The sequence below is a fragment of the Ahaetulla prasina genome, chromosome 1 (genome assembly GCF_028640845.1).
Source record: "Ahaetulla prasina isolate Xishuangbanna chromosome 1, ASM2864084v1, whole genome shotgun sequence".
Taxonomy (NCBI): Eukaryota; Metazoa; Chordata; class Lepidosauria; order Squamata; family Colubridae; genus Ahaetulla; species Ahaetulla prasina.
The window spans coordinates 366,914,173-366,934,483 of NC_080539.1; the positions used below are offsets into that span (position 1 = coordinate 366,914,173).

The following is a 20,311-nucleotide window of genomic DNA, read 5'->3' on the forward strand; positions in this document are numbered from 1 at the left end:
TAAAACAGACCAGCAACAATGTTTGGGCTTTGCCAAAAAACAACGTTGTAGCTGCGTCTTCTGCTTCGTCCTCTGCTTCATCTACGTCTTTGTTTTTGTGGCTTCTGGAAGTTTGCCAGGAAGGGCCTTGGCAGTTTGCCTAATTGGACTAAGGTTTGTGAGATAACTGAGGAATTTGTGTTGGGAGGCATTTGTTTTATTTTGAGTTGAATGACGTTGGGAACGAAGTAATTCCCAGCTGTTCAAATAAAGTTTGTTTTTCCATCGACTAAGTTTATTACTACCTACTTGGGCCTGGGTCACAACAGTAGTCCTTGACTTTTTTTTTTTTTTTATTGAAAGAGTTTTAAAAAAACAAAAACATTTTTCCCCCTTTTTTCCCCCTCCCTCCCAAAAAACAAAACAAAACACCCCCCTCTCTCCCCCACCCCCCGGCTTCCCGGGTCAATCACAAGGTAAAGTTATACATAAACCAAACATAGAATAAAATTTTCCCTTCCAATCCATATAACCACATCCAAAGCTTTTCTCCCAACCCCTCCCATTACATAAAATAACTTTCTAATTATTCAAAGGCAATCTGATATTTCTTAATCTGATATCTGTTTTGTAGATAATCAATCCATTTTTTCCATTCAATTAAATATCTTTCCTGCGTATTGTCTTTTAAAAATGCTGAGATTTTAGCCATCTCAGCCAAATTAATAACTTTCAATATCCATTCTTCTATTGTAGGTATCTCTTCTTTCTTCCAGTATTGTCCAATCAACAGTCTTGCTGCTGTTATTAAGTTCAAAATCAATTTAGTCTCAATCCCTGTACAATCCATTATAATTCCCAAAAGGAAAAATTGTGGCAGGAACTAACAGTAGTCCTTGACTTGTGACCGGTTATTTTACAACCATTCGGAATGAATTAGGATGGTCTTGGAATGGGAGCGTTATAGCCTGCAAAGCACTTCTGGCTATTGTAAAATGTCACACTCACACACACACCCTCTGAAATAATGAGACTGCATTTTGGGCACTTGGCAACTGGCTTGCCTTTGTGACCAATTGCAATGACCCTCAGCCACTTGACCACAATTTGTGACATTTTTGCTAGTTTCTGGCAAAAAAACAACAACGGACCAAGGACCCCACATTTCAATCCTGAGCTGCAAATATTCTCCTTTATCACTAAATATTGGTTCATTTAACGACCATGGTGAAAAATGGCAAAAAAAACCCGGATCTGGTCACGTGGTTGCCTCAATTTATGACTGCAATGACTTACAACTGGATTTCTGATCCCAATTGTGGTCATAAGTTGAGGACTACGTGTACTGCCATGCTTTAAACTAATCTGGAGCGATTTCCACTATTTTTACAATGCTATGCTAATTTCTTGAGAGATCGGTTGCCCCTCACTCCAGAAAATCATCCATGTTCCTCTGTTTTCATATTCTCCCCTAGGCTATTTTGTAAGGAAGACAGAAAAGCACTAGAAGGGCAGTTTGGCCTAGTTGTTAAGGCACAGGCTAGAAGTCGGGAGACTGGGAGTTCTAATCTCACTTTAAGCATGAAAGCCCATAGAGTGACTTTGGGCCAATCATCAGAAGACTATGAATTCTAGTCTCATGTTAGACATGAAAGCCGAGTAGGTGACTTTGGGCCAATCATCAGGAAACTGAGTTCTAGTCCTGCTTTAGGCATGAAAGCCGGGTAGGCGACTTTGGGCCAATCATCAGGAAACAGTGAGTTCTAGTGCCGCCTTAGGCATGAAAGCCAGGTAGGTGACTGGGCCAATCATCTGGAAACGGTGAGTTCTAGTCCTGCCTTAGGCATGAAAGCCGGGTAGGTGACTTTGGCCAATCATCAGGAAACAGTGAGTTCTAGTCCCGCCTTAGGCATGAAAGCCGGGTAGGTGACTGGGCCAATCATCAGGAAACAGTGAGTTCTAGTCCCGCCTTAGGCATGAAAGCTGGGTAGGTGACTGGGCCAATCATCAGGAAACAGTGAGTTCTAGTGCTGCCTTAGGCATGAAAGCCGGTAGGTGACTGGGCCAATCATCTGGAAACGGTGAATTCTAGTCCCGCCTTAGGCATGAAAGCCGGGTAGATGACTTTGGTCAATCATCAGGAAACAGTGAGTTCTAGTCCCGCCTTAGGCATGAAAGCTGGGTAGGTGACTGGGCCAATCATCAGGAAACGGTGAGTTCTAGTGCCGCCTTAGGCATGAAAGCCAGGTAGGTGACTTTGGCCAATCATCTGGAAACGGTGAGTTCTAATCCCACCTTGGGCATGAAAGGGGATGTTGGGTCAGTTGATCTCATATGGTAGTGATTATGGGAAAAATAGGAAAAGGGAACAGCCTTTAAACACTGCCTTGTCTTGGTACAAATTAAGGGAGGATACAAAGCTAGTTAAAATGTGTGTGATGAAAGTAAGAGATTTACACTTACCGTTTTCTTCAATATTTTGGCAGCATACTGGACCTGAGATCCTTTCTCTTCGCAGCTGTAAACCACAGAGGTGGCCCCCCTAAAACGGACAAGGATCAGAAATATTGTTCCCAGAACTGACACTGGAATCACAGACATGTACACACACACAAAATATTATGACTGATTAATATGATAACCTATAACTCCCCAAATAAAGGAAATCATAGATCCATCATAATTGTGTGTTTTTAGTATCTGGTTTTGGCGCACACAATCTCAGTCTGGTTTTGGCTTGGCTTTTTCTGAATCCTTCCTGGTGCTGTGCTGGACTTTCTAACCCTCCTTCAAACAGAAGAAATAGTGTCTCCTTCAGCCTAGATCAACCCTTAAGCAAAATCAGCATGAGCTGAAGGCACCAAGGAAAGGGAACACTTCAAAGACTCAGGTACTTACGGGACCGCCTACTGCTACCGAATACCTCCCACCGAATACCTCCCACCGACCCGTGCGCTCTCACAGAGAGGGACTCCTCAGGGTGCCGTCAGCTAGGCAGTGCCGTCTGGCGACACCCAGGGGAAGGGCCTTCTCTGTGGGGGCTCCCACCCTCTGGAACGAACTCCCCCCAGGACTTTGTCAACTTCCGGACCTCCGAACCTTCCGTCGCGAGCTTAAAACACATTTATTTATCTGCGCAGGACTGGATTAGATTTTAAATTTATACTGGTTTTAATGGGTTTTATTATTTATATTGCTTTTTAATAATTCGGCCATGTAGAATAAGTTTTTTAACTGTTATTTTAGTCTGTATTTATATGTATTTTTTTACTTGCCTGTGAACCGCCCTGAGTCCCTAGGGAGATAGGGCGGTATATAAATGTGATAAAATAAATAAAATAAATAAATAAAGAAGAGCAACAAAGATAATTGGGGCGGCTGGAGGATAAAATATATGAAGAACGGTTGCAGGAACTAGGAATGTCCAGTTTAAGGAAAAGAAGGACTAGAGTTGACAAGATAGCAGTGTTCCAATATTTGAGGGGCTGCCACAAAGAAGAGGGAGCCAAGCTATTCTCCAAAGCAGCGGTCACCAACTGGTGGTCCGCGAGAAAATTTTGGTGGTCCACAGAAAAATTATTTGCATTTTTTATATTGCACTAAATTAGAGGTCCTCAAACTATGCCCCCTGGACTAGATACATGCAATGAACGCTTGTGTTGCTGCAGAGAGTCTCCCCCTTCAGGGTCTTTTTGTGTGGGTTGGGGTCTGCGTCAGCCTCCTGGTGTGGGGCTTTGGGTGAAGGATGGAGGGAAGCGCTGCTGGTGGCAAAGAGCCGGCGGGCCTTGTTCCAGTGGGATTGCCTGATGACTTGGAACTGGCTGCATCTCAGCCCACTGAGCCTCCAGGCACCGGTACCTGGCCTTGCACTCCTGCAGGTCTTCCCTCTGCTTGGAAAGCCTATGCTCCTAGTCCTCAGTGAGATGCTTCTGCTGAGCCTCCTTCTTGGTCAGATCCAATCTGAATTGAGCTCTTTTGCCAACTCTTTCTCATGGTGGCTGCTTAGCTCCAACAACTGCTTCCTGTTGGGGCCCTAAGGAGCCTGAGCAGGCAGGGGAGGAGTGGGTAGGAGGGGAGGGGTAAGTAGAGGCCGGTGAGGTGACCCTCGACATGAGCGACATCAAGTTGGTCATGGTCACCCAGTCACATGACTACCTAGCCACACCCATCCAGCCGGTCATTAAGCAGATCATATTAGTGGTCCACGGGATTTAAAATTATGAGTTTAGTGGTTCCTGAGGTCCGAAAGGTTGGGGACCCCTGGTATAGGGTCTTCTGCAGGAGCAGGGGGGTTGGACTAGAAGACCTTCAAGGTCCCTTCCAAATCTGTTATTCTATTATTCTGAGATTTTGTCCTCAGCTATTGGGCCCTTAATTCTTTCACTGTCACACAGGACTTTATTTTCAGCATTTACGGAGTCCTAGCAGCTTCTCTGTAAATGTAATCATCTAAGGAAACGATCTTGGAGACAGGAGGAAGAGTTGCCAGACCAGACAAACAGTGTAGTCCTCAAACAGGTAGTCCTCAACGTACAATAGTTCATTTAGTGACCCTTCGAACTTACAATGGCTTTGAAAAAAGTGATTTATGTCTGTTTTTCACACTTATAACCGCTGTAGCGTCCTTATGGTCACATGATCAAAACTCAGCCGCTTGGCCACAGACTCATATTTATGACGGTCACAGTGTCCAGGGGTCCTGTGATCACCTTTGCGACCTCCTGACAAGTGAAGTCAATGAGGAAGCCAGCTTCACTTAACAATCGGGTTACTAACTTAACCACGGCAGTGATTCATTTAACAACGGTGTCAAGGAAGGTCGTAAAGTGGGATGAAACTCACTTAACAACTCTCTCGCTTAGCGACAGAAATTTTGGGCTCAATTGTGGTTGTAAGTCAAGGACTACCTGTATCTTAGCCCACAGAAGGAAAAGGGGCACGGGAAGTCTCTCAGAAAGGGCCTTCCTTATTTTCCAGAGAATTAAAAGGGAAGGAATACTTTCAGACTTGGAGAAATTCTGTTAATACAATTGTTGTTGTTGTTAGTTGCGAAGTCGTGTCCGACCCATCGTGACCCTATGGACAACGTTCCTCCAGGCCTTTCTGTCCTCTACCATCCCCCGGAGTCCATTTAAACTGATGCCAGGTAGTGGAAATTTTGAGTAGTTCAGAGAAACAGCAAATACCACCTCTGGATGGCCCCAGAGTGGGGTGGGAATGGAGATTTTGCAGTATTCTTCCCCTGCTACACCCACCAAGCCACACCACGCCCACCAAGCCATGCCCACAGAACCAGTAGTAAAAAAAATTAGATTTCACCACTGGCTCACGCTGACTGCTTGAGTGACTCCATCCAGCCACCTCCTTCTCTGTCGTCCCCTTCTTCTTCTGCCCTCCATCATTCCTGGCTCTTCTCCTGTGAGTCCCTCCTTCTCATTAAGTGGCCAAATTATTTCAGTTTCCTCTTCAGTATCTGGCCTTCTAAAGAGCAGTCAGGGTTGATCTCCTCTAGGACTGACTTGTTTGTTCACCTTGCACTCCAAGGGACTCGCACGAGTCTTCTCCAGCACCATAGTTCAATTCTTTTGCACTCAGCCTTCCTTACGGTCCAACTTTCACAGCCATCCATTGCAACTGGGAACACCATAGCCTTGACTATACGCACTTTTGTTGGCAGGGTGATGTCTCTGCTTTTTAGTACGCTGTCTAGATTTGCTATAACTTTCTTCCCCAGAAGCAAGCGTCTTTTAATTTCTTGGCTGCAGTCCCCATCTGCGGTGATTTTGGAGCCCAGGAAAATAAATTTTATTCTCTGCAAAACTTTGGGGGGGGGATCCCTTCCTGTCCCAAAGCAAAAGGACATGTAAGAGAAATGATCCCTAACTCCTTTCTAATCTCCTGGTGCAGGAAGCTGTTGACAAGATAGGGTCTATAAAAAGCAAGATGGTAGCCATCACAGTGAAATCAGAATGCCGTCTTTTTTTTTTTTACACGCACCCTAATGTACTTTTTGATACAGGTAATCCTTGACTTACAACCCCAATACTGTTGTGTCTTGCCCGCTCTCACCGCAGCCGGGGTCTTCTTATCTGCTTCCGAACGCTGAAGAATGTCCTAGTATGCCTCCCGGCCCCAGCCCTGGCTCCATGCCCAGACAGGCTGAGGAGGAGGGGGCACCTCCCGGCCCCAGCCCTGGCTCCATGCCCAGACAGGCTGCGGAAGAGGGAGCACCTCCCGGCCCCAGCCCTGGCTCCATGCCCAGGCAAACGGAGCAACTAGACCCCTCCCCCTCCCCCACAGCATGTGAGCCTGAGGGAGGTCAATTACCAACAGCTGCCGACTGGAGTGACCCTCGCTTCAGAAGAATTGATAGGCGGTGGCGTCAAAAAGAAGGGAGGGGCAGGCCTGGATAAGTGCTGAGTCATAGAGCCACACCCCATGGCCTATATAAAGGACCTGCTTTCTGGCATTGTCTGAGTCAGGCAAAGTCTAAACATAACTTGCTGAAGTCACTTTCTGGACTCCTGCCTGCCCTGAGGACTTTGCTAGGATTTTGGCAGAGCTGCAGAGGCACACCTGATTCGGATTTCCCTGACCCGGCCGTCAGCGGAGGAGTGGGACACGACAAATACAGCCCAAAATATCCATTGCTAAGCAAGACAGTTAAGTGAGTTTTGCCGCCATTTTATTACCTTTCTTGCCACCGTTGTTAAGAGAATCACTGCCTTGCCTGTTCTGGGGAGTGCTGCAACGGCCGTAAGTGTGAAAAGTAGTTATAAGTCATTTTTTTCCCCGGTGGCGTAGCTTCGAACCGTCACTAAGAGAACGGTTGTATGTCAAGGACTTCGTGTAGATTACTTGTTGACTGGAAATAGATCGGTCACTGGAATTCTTAGAATCCAATTTCTTTTTAATAAATCTTGCTAAGGGGACTCTGAGGTTTCGCCTGGAAAACCAATTACTTTGGGTTTTATATGCAGAGGCCGAGTCAGATTTGGGCATTTTAAAGCACTTTTTGGAGATCAAATCCAAACCGCTGCACAGCTTTGGGGCACCGAAAGCCATATTAATTATGTACCTAAGTGGTGTTTGCTAGATCCAAGCATCCTGCAGTGTAGAAGGATGAAATCCCTCTCCTCTTTCCGCCACTGAAGGATTTTTTCCCCCTCTGGCTTCCTTTGGTAAAACTCTTCTAATTAAAATTGAAACGCTCAAGAGCTTTAAATGGTTAGGCGGCTTTCAAGACCAAAGGCGCTACTACTATAGGGCTCTAACCTCTGTCAAGTACAGCAGTTCCCAGAGAAATAAACCTGGTAAATTTATATCTACATAGACGTGATATATCCCAGATGGGATATCCAGGATGACCTGATGGAAAAAACTCTCGGAGGCCCCCAAAATCTCTTTCATATTTGCAGAGCAGAGTTTCCTTTCATGCACGTCCCAGCAGGATACACTACACGAAGCAGTCAGAAGTCATTTCTGCCTCATGTTAGTGGGTTGTTTTTTTTTCCTTCTGTACTCGACTTCAATAGAAAACGGTGCAATTGGATTAGTTTGTAAAAATTTCCACATTGGTAGTCCTCGACGTACGACCACAACTGAGCCCCAAATTTCTGTTGCTAAGTGAGACAGTTGTTAAGTGCGTTTTGCCCCGTTTTACGACACAGTTGTTCAAGGAATCACGGCAGTTGTTAAGTTAGCAACATGGCTGTTAAGTGAATCTGGCTGTCAGCATTCCAGAAAACCTCCTCAACTCCAAGTAAAAACTCCGAAGCAAGCATCTTTCAGGGTTCCATTTACTAGGATAGGTAAACTGGCACATATGGGAAAACCCGAATCTGAGAGGTCTAGGTTTTCCTTCAGTAAATCAAAAAAACCCCAAAGCCATCCCCTGAGACTCCTTTGCCGATCACGTGCTCCAATCGCCAACTGTCCCATCTCGAGACAGCACTCCGACCATTCCTTCTCCAGATGCAGGATCGGCCTGATCTTGACTGACAGGAAGAGTGCTATTATGTCTAAAGACAAACCCTTTACTAAATCCCCCCCTCCTACTTTCCCACACATGAGAATGTGGCAGCATGGAAGCTTCCGGCCTAATATGCCTTCCAAAGCTGACAATGGCTTCCCCACCGATTTTGCTTGTCCGAAGGTTGCAGAAGGTGTGGTGGTGCAGTGGTGAGAATGCAGTATTGCAGGCAAGCTCTGCTCACTGCCAGCAGTTTGATCCTGACCGGCTCAAGGTTGACTCAGCCTTCCAACCTTCTGAGGTCCGTAAAATGAGGACCCAGATTGTTGCTGAGGAACAGGTTGAGTTTTGTCCCGTTTTACGACCTTTCTTGCCACAGTTGTTCAGGGAATCACGGCAGCTGTTAAGTTAGCAATACGGTTGTTAAGTGAATCTGGCTTCCCCACCGATTTTGCTTGTCAGAAAGTTGCAGAAGGTGTGGTGGTGCAGTGGTGAGAATGCAGTGTTGCAGGTAAGCTCTGCTCACTGCCAGCAGTTTGATCCTGACTGGCTCAAGGTTGACTCAGCCTTCCATCCTTCTGAGGTCCGTAAAATGAGGACCCAGATTGTTGCTGAGGAACAGGTTTAGGGTCATGAACCCTAAAAGTATTAACTGCGGGCCGGGATTGGGATTTCTTCCCACCAGACACTTCAAGGTTAAAACCAATGGAACGACTTGCCTGCAGAAGTTGTAAATGCTCCAACACTGGAAATTTTTAAGAAAATGTTGGATAACCATCTGACTGAGATGGTGTAGGGTTTCCTGCCTGGGCAGGGGATTGGACTAGAAGGCCTCCAAGGTCCCTTCCAATTCTGTTGTTATTATATTATATTATATTATATTATATTATATTATATTATATTATATTATATTATATTATATTAATTATATTATTATATTATTATATTATTATATTATATTATATTATATTATATTATATTATATTATATTATATTATATTATATTATATTATAACCATGTTAAAACCTAGTCTATTTAGGCTTCACTTAATAACATCAAAAGCAGAGTCAGAAATAGTGGAACTTCCGGTGGCGCCACCTCTTCGCTGAGCTCCTAATTAAAGGGGCTCCGCACTGAACATCGTAAAAGCCAGGAAAAGCCGGCTTTAATCTTTTTCCCTGGATGAAAGGGAAAAGATAAGAGCTGCGGGGGTGTAGTGGTAGACCTCCCCAGGGGCTTTGTTTTTAATTAAGCAGAGCCCTGAGGGTCGACGGTCCCATAAATATTCCTGCCATAAGCTCCGACTTCAGTGCGCACCTGCAAAAGCAGGAAAAGAAGAAAGTGTCCATCTCTGCTATTTGTCTTATCTTTATGGATCTCTTTAAGCAGACGGAATGAGTGCGAGCGAACAATTATTGGATTGCAAGTATTTTTGATTTCCTGACTTCCCTTTTAAAAAGAGAAACTTTTTTTTTTCTTTGTTTCAACTGACTCTTTAAGATGGCGCCTGAAAGGGAGTGAAAGTGACAAATGGAATTCTAAACAGCCTGTGTAACTAAGAAGATAAGAAATGTTATGTGTGGATTCTAATGAAGTGAACTGAGCTTTCCTATACCTAAAGGGGAAAAGAGAAGTTTTTAGACTTATATTTTGTGAATCTTTAAAACTGAAATGGCTACTAAACCACCTAAGACTGGGGGTAGAAGGGGTTCTGAACCAGCTTTAGAAGATTTGATTAAAGAGCAAGGGAAAGTGTTTGAAGAAAGGTTTAAGGAGATTATGGATAATAATGAGAAAATAAGAGAAGAAATAAAAGAGAATAATAAAAAAATAAGAGAAGATATTTTGATGGCTTTTCAAGGTTTGGCAAAAAGACTGGAGGTGGTGGAGGAGGAGGTGCAAGAAATTGCTCAGTCAAATCAGCAAATAGAAAATAGAATGGGAGGAATGCAAATTAAATTGGACAAAAATGAAGATCAAGTGGTGGTGATGCAGTATAGAATGATGGAAGGAGCTCTGAGAATTAGGGGTTTGAATGAGGAGAAAGGGGAAGATTTAAAAAAATTTTTATCAGAAGCTCTGGCTGAATTTATTGAACTTGATCCACAAGAGGTTGCTTATCAAATTGACAAAATTTATAGAGTTAATTCTTGGATTGCTAGGCAAAAGAAACTTCCTAGAGACATTGTGGTTTATTTTTTGAAAAGAACAGTGAGGAATCAAATTTTGCAAGTTGCTTTTCAGAAAAACTTGAAAATAGGAGAACAGGAGCTGAAGGTTTTGAAAGAGATTCCTCCCAAGATGTTAAGGGATAGAAAGGACTTTACATTTTTTACACAAGAACTTAAGAAATACCAGATTCAATTTAGATGGGAGGTTCCAGTTGGTTTGACAGTGTATTATCAAGGAAGGAGATATCGTATTGACACAGTGCTTAAGGCCAAAGATTTTCTTTCTACAGTGCTGAAACTTGAAATAGAAATAATAGAAAAAAGAATTCAAGAGACTCAAATGGGTGTGGAAGCTGAGGTGATTCCAGTGATGTTACCATCTGAGGAACAACCACAAGAACAAAGACTGACGAGGGAGCCCTTGCGTAAAGAAAAGGAGCAACAAACTCAAAGTAAAGTTCAGGATTCTGCTACAGAAGCGGTGGAGGAGCACGGCCGAAGATACGGGAGGACGATCTTCAGTTGATTGCTCAAAAGCTTCAGCAGGCCAGTAATGGCAAATAAAATCTTGACTTGGAATGTCAATGGTTTGAACTCAGCTCAGAAGAGAAGAAAAATATTTCATTATTTGAAACAATTTAAAATGATGTTATTTGCTTACAAGAAACGCATATTAAATTATCAGATCAAAAGTACCTAATAAACTCAAAGTTAGGTAAACATTTTGTTGCTTCAGCTTTGGAGAAAAACATGGCATAGTGGTTTATTTGAGAAAAGATATACCAGCCAAGTTAATAGAGGCAGATATTCACGGAAGATATATTGCTATTGAACTTACAATAGAAACAAAAGGACTCTCTTGCTTGGTATATATGCACCCAATCAGCAACAAGAAAAATTTTATAGAATGTTATATGATAAGTTGATTCTATGGGATTATAAATCGTGTATTATATTGGGAGATTGGAATGGAGTAATAGATACGAAAGGACAAGAGAATTTCTTCCAAGAAGATACCTGCACATGCAAAGCTGCCTAAATCCTTTTTGATATGATAGAAGATTTTGAGTTAAGAGATGTATGGAGACTGGAATTTGGAGGAAAGAGACTATACTTTTTCTCTGATAGGCATCAATCCTTCTCACGTATTGATTTTATTTTAATTTCTAATGATTTGCTTTTTAGGGTGAAGAAAACTAAGATATTTCCAAGATGTTTGTCTGATCATAGTCCTGTTTGGATGGAATTGCAATATGGAAAAGAGGGTAGAAGAACTTGGAGATTAAATGAAAATTTGTTTAGATATCAGGATAATGTAAATCAATGTAAAAAGCAGATGAAAGAATTTTTTGATTATAATTTGAATAATGAAACATCGATAGAAATGGTTTGGGACTCCAGTAAAGCTTTTATGAGAGGTGTATTAATATATCTTAATAATAGACAGAGAAATAAGCAACAAAGACAGCGTAGGTATTTAGAAGAGGAAATTTATAAGAAACAACAATTATTAATACATAATCCACATGATCAAAAACTTAAAGATGCAATAAAGTTACTACAGAATCAATTTAATATGATAATGGCTGATCAGGTGGCAACAAATATACAATATGCCAAACATAATACTTTTGTAATGCAAATAGACCTGGTAGGTGGTTAGCATACACTTTAAGGAAAAGACAAAACAACGTACTATAGAAAAATAGAATATAAAGGTAAGAGAGATATCAACAGGATAAAATTAAAAAGCTTTTTAGAATATTATACAAATTTATATCTTAAAGATAATATATTGAATAGGGATATTGATAATTATTTGAAGGAATATAAGGTTAAAAATTTAACTTTAGAACAAACGGATGAACTGAATCGCCTATAACCTCGGAAGAAATTATTTTGGTAATTAAACAATTAAAATGGGGAAAACTCCTGGTACGGATGGGCTTACAGTTAGTTATTATAGGAATTTACAGGATGAGATGTTAGGTCCACTTAAGGAATTATTTAATCAGATACAACTAGGAGGGGAATTCTCATGGAGAACCTCTTTTATTTCATTGATACCAAAGAGGAACAGGATTGTTCTAAACCTGGGAATTATAGGCCAATCTCACTTTTAAATAATGATTATAAGATTTTGTTAAAATAATAGCTAATAGATTAATGTTGATTCTGCAGCGAAGAATTCATAATGATCAATCTGGATTTATAAAAGGGAGACAGATGAGGAATAATGTTAGGCAGATTGTTAATTTACTGGAGTACTTAGAAAAGAAAAATTTTATTCCAGCAGCATTTATTTTCTCGATGCAGAGAAAGCTTTTGATCGATTGCATTGGGATTTTTATTTAAATTAATAGAAAAGATGCAATTTGGAGATGGTTTTTAAGAATAATTAGGCAATTTATGGAGAGCAAACAGCACAGATTATAATCAATGGTAGCTTAACAGAACCTTTTAAGATTGCGAAAGGAACAAGACAGGGATGTCCTTTATCACCATTATTGTTTATTTTAACTCTAGAACCATTATTGGATAAAATACGAGAAGTAAAGGAGATAGAGGGAATTAGAGTTAGACAGTATGAATATAAGTTAAGAGCTTTTGCAGATGATTTGGTGATTACTTTAACAAACCCTATAAATTCTAGTAAATCTTTGTTGGAAATAATTGATCAATATGGGAATGTCTCAGGGTTTAAGGTAAATCAGAAAAAGACAAAAGTGATAATAAAAAATATGGCCAGACAACAGAAAGAAAAACTAGAGGAAGTAACAGGATTTGAAATTGTAAAGAAGGTTAAGTATTTAGGGGTTTATATTACGTCATCAAATGTGAAATTGTATAAGAATAACTATGAGGTTTTATGGCAAAAAGTTCAGAAGGAGTTGATTGTTTGGAAAAAATTGCAATTATCTTTGCTGGGGAGAATTGCTGCTATTAAAATGAATGTTTTACCTAGATTTTTATTCCTCTTTCAGATGATACCAATAATTAAGAAAGATAAGAATCTTGAGGAATGGCAGAAGGGAATTAACAAATTTATATGGGAAGGTAAAAAAGCTAGGGTTAAAATGAAAATAATTCAAGATTCTCGGAAAGGGAGGTTTAAAATGCCTAATTTTAAATTATATTATGAAGCAGCTGCTCTCTGCAATAAGTGATTGGTTTAATTTAACAGAGGACAGAATTTTGAATATAGAAGGTTATGATTTGCTATATGGATGGCATGCATATTTAATTTATGACAAAAAGTGGATAAGGCCTTTAAAAATCATGTGCTAAGAAATGCCCTTCATGTGTTTGGAAAAATACTCTTATAAACTAAATTATAAGGTTCCTATATGGGCAAGTCCTAGACATACAGTAGAAAATATAAACATAGAACAGAATCAGGAAATGATTACATATAAAGATCTTTTGTATACTGAAAGAGGTAATTTGCAGTTAAAATCTCTGCAAGTATTAAGAGAGGAAGGAAAAATTATACTTGGTTTCAATATGAGCAACTACGTGCTAGATGGAAGGAGATCAGAAAATTGGTATAGAGCAGAACGAGGGAAATTTGGTAAAGCAAATTAGAAATCAGTCTCAGGAGCATATAAAGAGATTGTATAATGTGTTACTTGAAATAGATTCTGAAAGGGACTTGGTAAAGGACTGTATGATAAAGTGGGCACAAAATTTTCAGGAGCCAATATTATTGGAAACTTGGGAAAAATTTGGGTTAGAAATGTTAAATTCACGCAGGCACAGAATCTGAGGGAAAATTTTTATAAAATGTTTTATAGATGGCATCTAGATCCTAAAAAATTATCGTGTATGTATCCAGATATGCAAGCAAAATGTTGGAGATGTAATTGTGATGACGCTACATATTTTCACATTTGGTGGACTTGTAAGGACATAAAGGCCTTTTGGATAAAAATTTGGTGGATTTTACAAAATGTTTTGGAAAAGAAGATAAAGTTCCTGCCGCAATTTTTTTTGTTGGGAATTATTACGGATTGTACAGTAATTGAGACTAAATTGATTTTAAACCTAATAACAGCAGCAAGATTACTAATAGGACAATACTGGAAGAAAAAAGAAGTACCTACAATAGAAGAATGGATATTGAAGGTTGCCAATTTGGCTGAGATGGCGAAGATATCAGCCTTTTTGAAAGACAATACGCAAGAAAGATACTTAAAGGAATGGAAAAAATGGATTGACTATATTCAACGTAGATATCAGACTAAGAGTTATCAGACTGTTTTTGAATGATTATGATGTATTATTCTTGATTGTTTTTGGGGGAAGTTAGGAATTGATGATTGTAGGGGTATAATTAAGTTGGGATGAAATTTTTTTAGCATATGTTTGTTTTATTTTTAACTATACCTTGTGCCCGTTCCGGGAAGTCGGGGGGGGGAGGGGGGTTGTGAAGGGAGGGGAGAGGAGGGGGGGAAAGGGGGAAAAAATTTTTGTAAAACTTTTTGAATAAAAAAAAAAAAGCAGAGTCAGAAATAGTTAGTACTGGTTAGTAAATGATAATATGCTGACTCTGTAAACCACTTTAAGAGGGCTGTAAAGAAATATGAAGCGGTATATAAGTCTAAGTGCTATTGCTTTTGCTACTAACTTAACAATTGCAGCGATTCACTTAACAACTGTGGTAAGAAAGGACGCAAAATGGGGCAAAATTCACTTAACAAATGTTTCACTTAGCAACAGAAATTTTGGGCTCAGTTGTGGTTGTAAGTCAAGGGCTACCTGTACTTTATTTGGCCAAGCGTGTTAAGACACACAAGCTATTTGTCTCCGGTGCGGAAGCTCTCCGAGTACATGCAAAACAATAGAGTAATCATCATCAGCATCATCAGCATCATGATACCAATAAAAGGAGGTAGTAGAGAAGATGAGAAGGAAAATAATAACATTATAGCCATACCACATGGGTATATATACTTAGACTTAAGAGAGTACTGTGCAGGGGTGGGCTTCAAAAATTTTAGCAAGGGGTTCTCTGCCCAGTTTCTGGGTGGGTGTGGCCATGGTGGGCAAGGCCTAGTTGGCCTCCTGTACCATGGTGGGGGGGGGGTTGCCCTCCCCAGGCTCCAGAGGCTTCTCTCGTGCCTCTGGGAGGGCGAAAGTGGCCTCCTCAGGCTCTGGAGACCCCTCCCAAACTTCTGGTAGGCCCGTTTTTCGCCCTCCCTGAGACTCCGTGCATGCCCTGCACTTACCTGCATCCAAAACGGGCCGCGTGGGGACTCCTGGGAAGGGTGGGGCGGGGTGGGTGGGGCCAGCCAGGAGTGGGATTTGGGAGTTCTCTGAACTGCACAAAATCTTAGCTAGAGGTTCTCCCGAACTCCCGCGAACCCCCAGCAGCCCAAGCCTGTGGGAATTAGGTGTTCAGCAGATTGATGACACAAGGGAAAAAACTGTCCCTGTGTCTAGTTGTTTTAGCAAACAATGTCCTCTAGCGACGTCCCAAGAGAAAGAGTTGAAACTCAGCCTTCCTTCTGACCCATGCAACATGCACTTTCTCAATGGAAGGCAGACTGGTTGCAATTATTTTTTTTTTGGCAGTCTTAACTATCCGTTGAAGTCTGCACCTGTCTTGTTTGGTTGCTGGACCAAACCAGACAGTTATAGAATGAGAAATATAAGCTTTAAGTGCTACCGCTATCGCTACAGTTGTTGAAATCACAACCCCGCTCTTCTGCTTCAGAAATAGGATCAGGTAAATTAGAATCCCAAATTTCAGAAGCATCCCCTCCCCACACCTCTCATGCCACGCAGGATGTCTCTTGCATGAATAGAGTGACACATGTATTTTTTACTCTGTTTGAAAGCGTCCCTCAATTCAAAGGTGGTGTCATGTCCCACTCCTCCTCTGACGGCCGGGTCTGGGAAATCTGTATCAAGCGTGGCCACGAAGCCTCTGCAGCTGTGCCAAATTCCTGTCAGAGTTCTCAGGGCAGGCAGGAATCCAAGGTGTGACTTCAGCAACCAGATGAGACTGTGCCTGACTCAAGGAATGCCAAAAAGCAGATCCTTTATATAGGCCATGGGGTGTGGCTCCATGACTCAGCACTTATCCAGACCTGCCTCTCCCTTCCTTTTGCTGACGTCGCCTCTCCATTCTCCGGAAGCGGGGATCTGTCCACTGTGTCTTTTCATCCTCAGCTGCCGGCAATTCTAGCTCGTGGCTGGCTTCGTGCTCACACGCTGTAGGGAGGTTTGTTTGCTCAGTCTGTCCGGGCCTGGTGCCAGGGCTGGGGGCTGGAGACATGCCAGGCCATTCTTCTTCACTATCAGTCTCTGGCTCAGATAGCAGGAGATGGGAGGAGCCCGGCTGAGGAGAGGAGGGCGGGTGAGGCACAACAGGTGGATGGCTCTTGGTAATTTAGCAGAGATGAACTTGAGTTTTCTTGGCAACAGGTAAAAGGCGCTTGGCTCTTGCATGCAGGGGGGATGTTTGCTCAACGTGAATCTTACCGATTTATTCTGTTGTTTCCCCACCAACTGATCAGATCTGACTCAGATCTGGTTTTTCGAGATTAGCTAGGACTGGCTAGCTGGGTGCTTTTACTGACTGGGATTGAAAGCAGGGTGTAAATCAAATCTTGCAAAGAAACCCCAAATCTTCATTATGGATTTATATAGCTACCTATTTCACCGATGTGCCTCTGGGCGGCGCACACATTTGAAATAACACAAACCAAAAAAACAATCAAAACAATGAGAACAAAGCCATTAAAACAATTAAAAACTATAAATAGAAAACCAAGAAGCAAACAAAGAACAGGAGAGTGTATTCACTCAGAATCTCACCATCAATACAGCCCTCTCACAGGGTCCATACAGGTGGTCCTCGACTTATGACAATGCTTAGCAGCCTTACAGAGTTAGAACCCGGGGTGAAATCCAGCAGGTTCTGACAGGTTCTGGAGAAAATTTTGAGTAGTTTGGAGAACCGGCAAATGCTGGCCCCAGAGTGGGGTGGGAATGGAAATTTTGCAGTATCCTTCCCCTGGAGTGGGGTGGGAATGGTGATTTTGCAGTATCCTTCCCCTGGAGTGGGGTGGGAATGGGGATTTTGCAGTATCCTTCCCCTGGAGTGGGGTGGGAATGGAGATTTTTGCAGTATCCTTTCCTTCCACACCTACCAAGCCACGCCCACCAAGCCACACCACGCCTACCAAGCCAATGCCCACAGAACCGGTAGTAAAAAATATTGGATTTCACCACTGGTTACAACCGAGTTCCCTGGGAGTGCTTACAACCCAGTTCCTAAATTACGACAGTTGCTTCCCCTCCCCCCTGTAGTCACATAACCACGTTTTACAACGATTTTGCTGAAAACGGACATTTAATTTATTTGGCAAAACTGGCTCATAGTGAACTATTAATTCGCTGAACAACGATGGTGTTTGCTTAATGACCACTGCAAAAAAGTTGCGACTTACAACAATGATGGCCAGGCTCCATTCCGGTCGTAAGTCGAGGACTACGTACCAAGGTAGTCCTCCACTTACAACAGTTCGTTTAATGACAGTTCAAAGTTACAACGGAACTGACGTAACCCTGAATTATGTCATTGCAATGCAAATTCAGTCCTTTCCAACACAGATGATCTCATGCATGGCTAAAAGTAACAGAACTTGCAACATGTCAATAAAAGCCTTTAATCTAAAAAAAAAATAAGAGTTACGATGGCACTGAAAAAAGTGACTTAGGACCATTTTTCAGAGTTATGACTTTTGCAGCATTCCATGGTCATGTGATCAAAATTCAGACGCTTGGCTGGTTCGTATTTATGACGGTTGCAGTGTCCCAAGGTCACGTGATCCCCTTTTGCAACCTTCTGACCAGCAAAGTCAGTGGGGGAAGCCAGATTCACTTAACAACCGGGTTACTAACTTATCCACTGCATAGACTCACTTAACAACTGGGGCAAGAAAGGTCACAAAATGGGACAAAGCCAGTGATGGGATTCAAGTAATTTAACAACCGGTTCTCTGCCCTAATGATTTCTTCCAACAACCAGTTTGCCAAACTGCTCAGAAAGTTAACAACCAGTTCTCCCGAAGTGGTGCGAACTGGCTGAATCCCACCACTGGACAAAGCCCACTTGACAAATGTCTCACTTAAGAAGAGAAATTTTGGGCTGAATTGCAGTTGTAAGTCGAGGACTTACATGGGAGGTATTTCCATGGGAACACCGGGGCCAATGAAAAACCCAGTTTTCAGCCTCTTCCAGAAAATCAATAGATATCAGGTGCAAACAACCAGACTAAATTAGCTACTTTATTGTTCTCTGCCTGTTACACAAGAATCTCCATAGACCGGCAACTTTGCCTGGAAACGACCAGATAAGGCTCTAAGGCAGCGATCTCCAATTTTCCAACTCGGTGGATCAGTGGCAGCGGGGAGGGGGGGGAAAGCGGGGGAGGGGAATGGAGATGCTTTTATGCTTGTGCATGTTGCTTTCACAAATGCAGCTTTGCACATACGTCCATACACATGTGCACTCACCTACTACTTCCACAGCCCAGTTCTAAATGGGCTGCGGCCCGGCACTGGGCCACAGACCAGGGGTTGGGAACCTCTTTTCTAAGGTATTGAAAGGGGCACAGATCCAGGGGTGGGCTGCTGGCGGTTCGGGAGATCCTCTAGCTAAGATTCTGTGCAGTTCGGAGAACCCCCAAATCCCATTCCTGGCTGGTCCCGCACACCCTGCCCCTCCCACGAGTCCGCATGCAGCCCATTTTGGATGCAGGTAAGTGCAGGGCGTGCGCAGAGGCTCAGGGAGAGCGAAAAACGGGCCTAGCGGAAGTCCTGGAAGGCCATAAACGGCCTCCTTTCCGGCTTCCAGAGGGCCTCTGGAGCTTGGGGAGGCTGTTTTTGCCTTCCCGGAGGCTCAAGGAAAGCCTCCAGTGCCTGGGCAGGGCAAAAATGCCACCCCCCCGGCCGTGGTGCAGGAGGCCAACTAGGCCACGCCCACCATGGCCACACCCACCCAGCAACCAGGTGGAGAACCCCTTGCTAAAATTTTTAAAGCCCATCCCTGCTCAGATCTAGCTCTTTTATGTTTAATCCAGGGTGATTCCCCACTTGAAACCCTTCACCCCACTGGGATTTTTCCTTTCCAACAGTAAGGTTGGGACCAATCTCACCTCCTTAAAGGTGCACTTAATTCCTGGTGACTTCCTAGACCAGTGATGGCTAACCTTTTTGCCATCGCGTGCCAAAAGTGGGGGTCGTGGGGGGAGGGGATCGCGTGTGTGCCCACACTCATAATTCAATGCACTCCACCACCACTGCTCCCTCCGCTTTTGGCCCGTGATGGCATGATGGGCCTGGTAGGCCTGTTTTTTGTCCTCCCCTGGCTCCAGAGGCTTTCCTGGAGCCTGGGGAGGGCGAAAATGGCCTTCCCCGTCCTCCTGGAGGCCGGAAATGGCCCGTTTCCCGACTTCCGGTGGGACCGAACAACCCATTCTTCCCCCTCCCCAGGCTCCAGAGGCTTTCTAGGAGCCTGGGGAAGGCGAAAACGGCCTCCCACCCCCAGAGGCCAAAAACAGCCCATTTCCCGACTTCCAGTGGGCCCGGAAGGCCAAAAATCAGCTGGCCAGCATGCACATGCGGGCTGGAGCTGAGCTAGGGCAACACTCAAGTGCCCATAGATATGGCTCCGCGTGCCACCTGTGGCACGCGTGCCATAGGTTCGCCATCATGGTCCTAGACCAGTGTTTCTCCACCTTAGGAAATGGAAGATCTGTGGATCATCTTCCAGAATTCCTCAGCCAGACTTGCTGACTAGGGAATTCTGGGAGTTGAAGTTCCCACTTCTTAAAGTTGCCAAGACTGACCCAAAGGTGCCTTTTCAGGAAGCAACTGGACTTTCTTGTTTTTGTTTTTGTTTTTCTTTTGAAGACATTTCGCTTCTCAACCAAGAAGCTTCTTCAGCTCTGACAGGATAGTGGGGAGATCCTGTCAGAGCTGAAGAAGCTTCTTGGATGAAAGCGAAACGTCTTCAAAAGAAACAAAACAAGAAAGTCTAGTTGCCTCCTGAAAATCAAATAAATAAAAGGCACCTTTGGGACAACCATGAACTGGATGACTCAAAATCTCTACAGACTTGGCAAGATTGAGGTACATTGCCTAAGATTATGCCATTTTCTTGGCTGTGGTATAGAA

At 43.0% G+C, this 20,311-nt stretch overlaps 1 protein-coding gene across 2 annotated transcripts in view; it reads right to left on the reverse strand.

Moving 5' to 3' along the window:
* LOC131188317 (calcium/calmodulin-dependent protein kinase type IV-like) overlaps nucleotides 1–20,311 on the reverse strand; it is an 81,675-nt gene that overhangs the window by 53,956 nt on the left and 7,408 nt on the right. For both annotated transcript variants that reach the window (XM_058163521.1, XM_058163519.1), the window contains exon 2: nucleotides 2,443–2,521. In XM_058163521.1, the coding sequence (XP_058019504.1) occupies nucleotides 2,443–2,521 (79 nt within the window). The remainder of the gene's footprint in view (nucleotides 1–2,442; nucleotides 2,522–20,311) is intronic.